This window comes from Elephantulus edwardii, unplaced genomic scaffold, assembly GCF_000299155.1.
Source record: "Elephantulus edwardii isolate Elephantulus edwardi_28Jun2011 unplaced genomic scaffold, EleEdw1.0 scaffold00019, whole genome shotgun sequence".
In the NCBI taxonomy this organism is placed as follows: domain Eukaryota; kingdom Metazoa; phylum Chordata; class Mammalia; order Macroscelidea; family Macroscelididae; genus Elephantulus; species Elephantulus edwardii.
In genome coordinates this window covers 5,595,715-5,602,086 of record NW_006399769.1, presented here as the reverse complement: position 1 = coordinate 5,602,086, position 6,372 = coordinate 5,595,715, and the positions used below count along the sequence as shown (strand labels likewise).

Here is a 6,372-nt window from a genome sequence, read left to right as displayed (position 1 = left end):
AAGCTGCGCGCCTCGCCGCCGCCCTCCGCCGGCTTGCCCATCTCGAGCCGCGGCCGCCACCGCCACCGAGCAGGCGAGGTGCAGAGGGTTGCCAGACGCCTGGGCTGAGCCTGGGGGGCGGGAGAGTCGCTGAGCGGAGCCCTGCGTCCCTTGTCCAACTTCTTCCCGAGTGGCTACGGTTTTCGATTTCAGCGCTTCTGGCAGGGCCCCGCGGCACCTGCCCAGTCTCCCTCGGCTGCGGGGCCGCGGCGGCGGGGAAAGGCCAGGCCTCCCCACCCCGAGGCGGGGGTTGTGGGGATGGGGAGGGGACTGACTGGGTTCAGCCGCCCGCCAGGCGCCTGGGTCCCCGGCTGGGGGATGTAGTTTCGGGGTCACGAGGTGCTTTCAAAAAGTTGAACACAATATTCGGAAACCCACCCGTAGGAATTCGTCCCCCCACACGCGGCACAATACCCACTCCCCTCCCCTTTTTCAATCCTTCCTCTCCCGCTTCCTCCTCCTGCCCCTTCCTCCTCCCACCCCTGGGCCTATAATCCGTCCCCTACAGGAGAAAGGGAACTGGGAGAAAAGATGAAGTGTCTGGTTTTGTGTCCCAACCTTTGGGTTCTTTCTGAGCCCACCTTGAACCCTCCCAGCGCTTCCAAACCGAGCAGAAAATTACGTATAGCGGGGAGGAAGAAATAGGGAGAGGAGGGACCCCCGAAGTGAGCCTGGTCGTCCTTCCTCTGGGAATCTTTTCCTGTTCAACTCAGTGACCTGAGAACCTCTGCTGCCTCGGGCCGGGTGAGCTTTGCGCACCCCCACACCACCCTGTCCCTGGGGTCTCGGGGTGGCTGGCTGAGGCGCCCCCGCCCAGGAGGCCCCCCGAAGCCTGAGCGAAGCCAGAGTGCGCTGATTTGGGGCTGGGACTCCAGCAGCCCCAGCCCCATTAGGCGTCCCATTTACATTCTTGCTCACTCTTTTTCTTTCCTCCCTCATTGAGATCTCCAAAGTGGTGTGGACACAGCGCCTCACCCCCAGATCTGCATTGGAATGCAGAAAAGATCTTTTGCTAAAAAAAAAGTTTTGAATTCCTCAATGATTTTTCTTCTGGAAAGGCAGCTTAGGATAATTATTTCAGCTTTATTGAGGGCAGATTAGTTGAAGTCTGTACGCTGCGTCTCAATACACGTTGTACACGGGCTGACAATGTAGGCATTGTTGGCTACTGTGTGTGAATCCGTTTAAAATATACACTTTTTAACACCAAACCGAGTCCTGTCTAAATATACATAGTGTTCTAGGGAAAGACGTCTGTGACCCGGACAAATCTGAGTAAATCACACTTCCATAGTTACAGAGGCCTCACAAAGCCGAGGCGGGCTCAAGTTGTTGATTACATCTTCTTAAAAGTACTACACCTCAATAAAATAAGAGGGCAGCCGGCGCTCTGAGGGAGAGCCCTCCGTGGTGTGCTTGCCGGGCTTGCGTGGTTTCGTCCCCAGGAAAATCAACCAGTTTGGTTGAGTTTCTTCTTTTTCTTTACGATTTGTGCAAGCAAGCCATGCCTGGGCCTTGAGCACTTCGTTAGGACTGATGTCCAGACTCTGCTGCCTTTCTGGATCTGGCAGGCAGGCCCAGCGCTCCTGAAGGCGGCCAGCATATCAGCACCCCCAGGAGCTAGCTGCCCAGCTACTCGGGGCCCCTCACCTTCTAGAGGGGGTGGCTCAATTCTGAGGGGAGGTGGTCAAAGCTGCGTGCTGTATTTTAAGGAAGGCAACGTAGAAAAATGTAGTTATTTCGACTGTTGTTTTTAAGTATTACGTGAAGGATGGAGAGCAGCCGAGCATCCTTGGTTGGTAACGGAGTGAAGAGATGCCAGAACCAATGCCGTAGCTGCTGAGCGAGTGTGGTCAGCGATGCTGATCCGGCACTTTGGAGCTCGAGCTCACGCTTCTGAGGCGCACAGGGCGCCAGATGTCCTGCGGCATCCAGATCCCGGGCGCCGAGGCCCGCAGGACTGGGGTCGGTGCGCACTGGGCATTCTTCCCCGCCTCTATTAGAGCTCACATAGGCAGAGAGAAGCGGCCTGACTTGCGGGCTCCGGCCTCTCCCTGCGGGCTGGGCTGGCCCTCTGCCTGAGCGCGGAGTGGGGAGCCTCTTTCCTCGCCACGAAATACCCCCAGTAATTGCTCATCCTGTTCAACAACTCAGTGCTGGGCTGGCAGCATTTCGGATTTATGGTTCAACTTCTTTGGGGAAAGAGAGAGGAAGGAGGCAAATGGACAGTAAGAAAAAGACAGGGAGAGAGGCAGAGAAAGGGAAGGGAAGTGGCGAGATTAAGAGTTGCAAAGATTAAAAAAAAAAGATGTTCTCTCTTTCTCCCCCTTCAGCCTCCTCCCTCCCACTCCCCCCCCAGTGGTAAAACCGCCCTGACGTTCTCGGTATTGATTGGCAGGCCTGACAGTGATTGGCAGCGGTTGCCGTGACAACGCTACAACGACATGCCGCAGACCAATAGAAAAGCGAAACAAAATGTTTCAATGCAGCACTCACGGTGGATTTAGGGGAGATATTATGAGGCTGTTGTCATTAGGGCGATTGCTGTGGAATCGCTGAATCTCGCCTGGGCGGTGGTTGGCCCTCGCCCCCCGGCTCCCCGGCTCCCCGGCCCCCTGGCTCCCCGGCTCCCCGGCTCCCGCGCTCGCGCGCTCCCCTCGCCCGCGCTCCGGCTCCCGCTCTCTCTGCGCGCGCGCACCCAGCCCTCTCCTTCCTCCTCTCTATGTGGCTGCGCGGGTGTGTGTGTGTGTGGATGTGTGTGGGGTGTGGGTGTCCCTTACGCCCTTCCTCCTCCCCCTCCTCCTCCTCCTCCTACTCCCCCCTCCTCTCCCTCTCCTCCTCCCCCCTCTTCTCTCCCTCCTCCGGGTCCGCGTCCCCCCTCTCCTCCTCTTCCTCCCCTCTCTCTTCCTCTCCCTGAATTTTCTCCTCTCCTCTCAGGTCAGTCCATGGTATTCCGCTCCCCCCTAGACCTCTATTCCTCCCACTTCCTGTTGCCAAACTTCACCGATTCTCACCACCGCTCCCTACTTCTGGCGAGTAGCAGCGGCGGGCACGGCGCGGGAGCCAGCGGCGGCGGGCACGGTGCGGGCGGCGGCGGTGCTGGCGGAGCAGGCGGCGGCGGCGGCGGCGGCTCCAGGGCCCCCCCGGAAGAGTTGTCCATGTTCCAGCTGCCCACCCTCAACTTCTCGCCGGAGCAGGTGGCCAGCGTCTGTGAGACGCTGGAGGAGACGGGCGACATCGAGCGGCTGGGCCGCTTCCTCTGGTCTCTGCCCGTGGCCCCCGGAGCGTGCGAGGCCATCAACAAGCACGAGTCGATCCTGCGCGCGCGCGCTGTGGTCGCCTTCCACACGGGCAACTTCCGCGACCTCTACCACATCCTGGAGAACCACAAGTTCACCAAGGAGTCCCACGGCAAGCTGCAGGCCATGTGGCTCGAGGCGCACTACCAGGAGGCCGAGAAGCTGCGCGGCCGCCCGCTCGGCCCGGTGGACAAGTACCGCGTGCGCAAGAAGTTCCCGCTGCCGCGCACCATCTGGGATGGCGAACAGAAGACGCACTGCTTCAAGGAGCGGACTCGGAGCCTGCTGCGGGAGTGGTACCTGCAGGACCCCTACCCCAACCCCAGCAAGAAACGCGAACTGGCGCAGGCCACCGGCCTCACTCCCACACAAGTAGGCAACTGGTTTAAGAATCGGCGGCAGCGGGACCGCGCCGCGGCGGCCAAGAACAGGTCAGTCGGTGGGCCCCGATCCTGCCTCCCGCCTGGCAACCCTGGGAGGGAAGGCGAGTTGAAACAGGGCGGGCGTGGGATGATGGGAACCTGCGCCGAGCATTCAGAAGCCTCGACCTCTGGGCCAGTCGGAGAAGAAAGTTTCCGCCTGCCCCGGCGCAGAGGCCCGGGCTAGGGGTTTATTGAGGGGGGAACTGGTGTATCTGTGCGTCCCGAGTCCTCACAGCCCGTGGTCTCCGCCCCTGGGGGGCCTCCGCCCCTGCTTTATCCCCGCATATGCCTCCTCTGTCCCGACCCCGGCTCCTGGAGACCCGGGAGGAAGGAAAACTCCCCTTGCCACCTGGTTCTCCTGGCCGCCACCTTTCACCTCTATGCATTGTCCAACCCAGGAGAAACGGACCTGTGTGAGAAGGAGGAAACTGCACTAGGTCCCTGTCACAAAGGAGTGACGGGCGGCCTCGGAGCAGCGCACCTCCTTCCCACAGCGGTGCGCACTGCCCTCGGGTGGGAATGGAGGAGAGGCCTAGCGTCTGTGTGTGGGTGTGCGTGTGGAAGTGCTGCTCCCCTGCCAGAGCCCGCCAAGGTTGAGAAGGGAACCGTCAGTCTTGCTGTTGGCAAGTTGGCCACAGAGTGATAAAGTTGGGCCTGCTTGACCATCAGTGGAACTGGGCCTACCGAAAGAACAGAGGGAAAGCCAGAGAAAGAGGAAAACGAGGGGAGAGAAGGCAGAAGGGATGGAAGACGCTGAGGGCAAGCTGCGCCCATGGCAGACAGGGAAGGCGGTGAGCAGGCCCGCAGGGTCGCGAGCCTACCTGCTGACAGCTGCCTGCTGCTTCCTGCCAGTTGTGGAGTGAGTTTGAACGTGTGTGTGCTTGAGCCTGGTGACCCAGGTCTCAGCCCAAGGCCGTCTGCCCCGCCACAGAAGGCCAGTTTTCGCCCCACAGGGGCCCACTCCGGGTCAGGCGCAGGCCTCCTTCAGGGAAGGATCCACACATTGGTTCAGTTACCGCAGCCTCGCCAGGAAAAGCTGCAGTGAGAGACTGCTCTGCCCCTCCTACGCGTCTCCTTCTCTCACTTCCCTCCTTCCCCGATCTGCTCTAGGCTGCCAGGCTTTGTTTTTTGCTTTGTTTGGCTTGGTTTCCCCCCCTTCTTCTCTGCTCCTGTGCTGTGCGCTGGGATCCAGCGGGACCCAGGCAGGTCCCAGCCCAGAGTCGGGGCTGGTGCTCAGACCACAGCTCTCGTGTGTGCTTAGGCAAACTGGGGCCGGGACACTGTCGAGCGATCCTCTCGCCCTGTAGCCGACTCCATCAGGAGAACTAGGGAGGGCAAAGCCCCGTGACCCCCTGACTTCCGTTCGTTTGGGACTGCTCTGTTGGGGGGGGGCGCAGGCCTCCCCTGGGCAGCCCGCCCCGGATGTTACCTCTCCCCGGCGCCTTTGGAGCGCCCAGGGAGGGGAGCCTAAAGCTAGACTGGGGCTGGGGAGGCGTTGGGACGCCGGCGCGGGCGCGGGGCGGCGGCTCGGAGGAGCCGGGTGTCGGGGCCCTGTGTCAGCGCGGGCGCGCTCTCTGTCTTCCGCAGGCTCCAGCATCAGGCCATCGGGCCGAGCGGCATGCGCTCGCTGGCCGAGCCCGGCTGCCCCACGCACGGCTCGGCCGAGTCGCCGTCCACGGCGGCCAGCCCGACCACCAGCGTGTCCAGCCTGACGGAGCGCGCGGACACCGGCACCTCCATCCTGTCGGTCACCTCCAGCGACTCGGAATGTGATGTATGATAGCCAGGGCCGCCCTCCTCCCTCCTCCTCCTCATTGCCCTCCTCCTCCTCCTCGCCTGCCTCTTCCTCCTCCACCCCCCTGAGCAAATCGAAATCAGGACACACAACCACACACAGAAAACACACAAGAACACGCACACTCCTACCCCAGCCAAAACATAGGGAAAAAAACCAAGAAAAAGAAAAGAAGCGCAAAGCGTCAGCAACTCCCAGCCACCGTCTACCGCCACGACCACCCCAGGAGCGACGTGGACAGGCACCAAAGCTGGGGCTTGGGCAGAAAACGTAGGAGAGGTGACAATTGTTCACTTTGCAGGACGAGCGCGGTTTCTCCTTTCGGTTCCCACCGAACCTGGCACCCCACCTGCATGACAATTTATTTGTATCTGGGAAAATATCCTCTAGTTTAAAACAATTTAAAGAGTCGGCTGTACAAAAACCGACCACCACGACAAGAAAGCAAAACAGACAGGAAGGAAAAAAAAATCGCTATCTCCGTTCTGAATTTGTAAAAAGAAAAACACCCAGAAATGAACTCCTCTGAGAGGGAAATCGCAGACGATTCTTGCCTTGTGTGGCTCTCTGCTCCTTTTCCCTCTCTTGCTCTCTTCTTCTTTCTTCTCTCTGTTTTTAAGTCCAAGTATTTTTCCAACAAGATGCAATCTTCTGTTTTTTGTTCAGCAGACAATCATTTTCTTCGTAAGCACCTTTTTCTCTCCACTCCTGTCACTGCCTGTGTGGGTACTGGTTATAAATGTGGAAAAAGAATAGTTATGACTGTAACAGATTTTTATTTTTATTTCAAAATTTTATATGAATTATGTATATCTTA

The 6,372-nt window shown here is 59.4% G+C and overlaps 1 protein-coding gene across 1 annotated transcript; it reads left to right on the top strand.

Annotated features, from left to right (window-relative positions):
• Positions 1 to 2,798: 2,798 nt before the first annotated feature.
• SIX3 (SIX homeobox 3) lies at positions 2,799 to 5,540 on the top strand. The gene is made up of 2 exons (XM_006882312.1): positions 2,799 to 3,769; positions 5,348 to 5,540. Exons 1-2 carry the CDS (start codon positions 2,985 to 2,987, stop codon positions 5,538 to 5,540), a joined length of 978 nt encoding a protein of 325 aa, XP_006882374.1. The 5' UTR covers positions 2,799 to 2,984.
• The last annotated feature ends 832 nt before the right edge of the window (positions 5,541 to 6,372 follow it).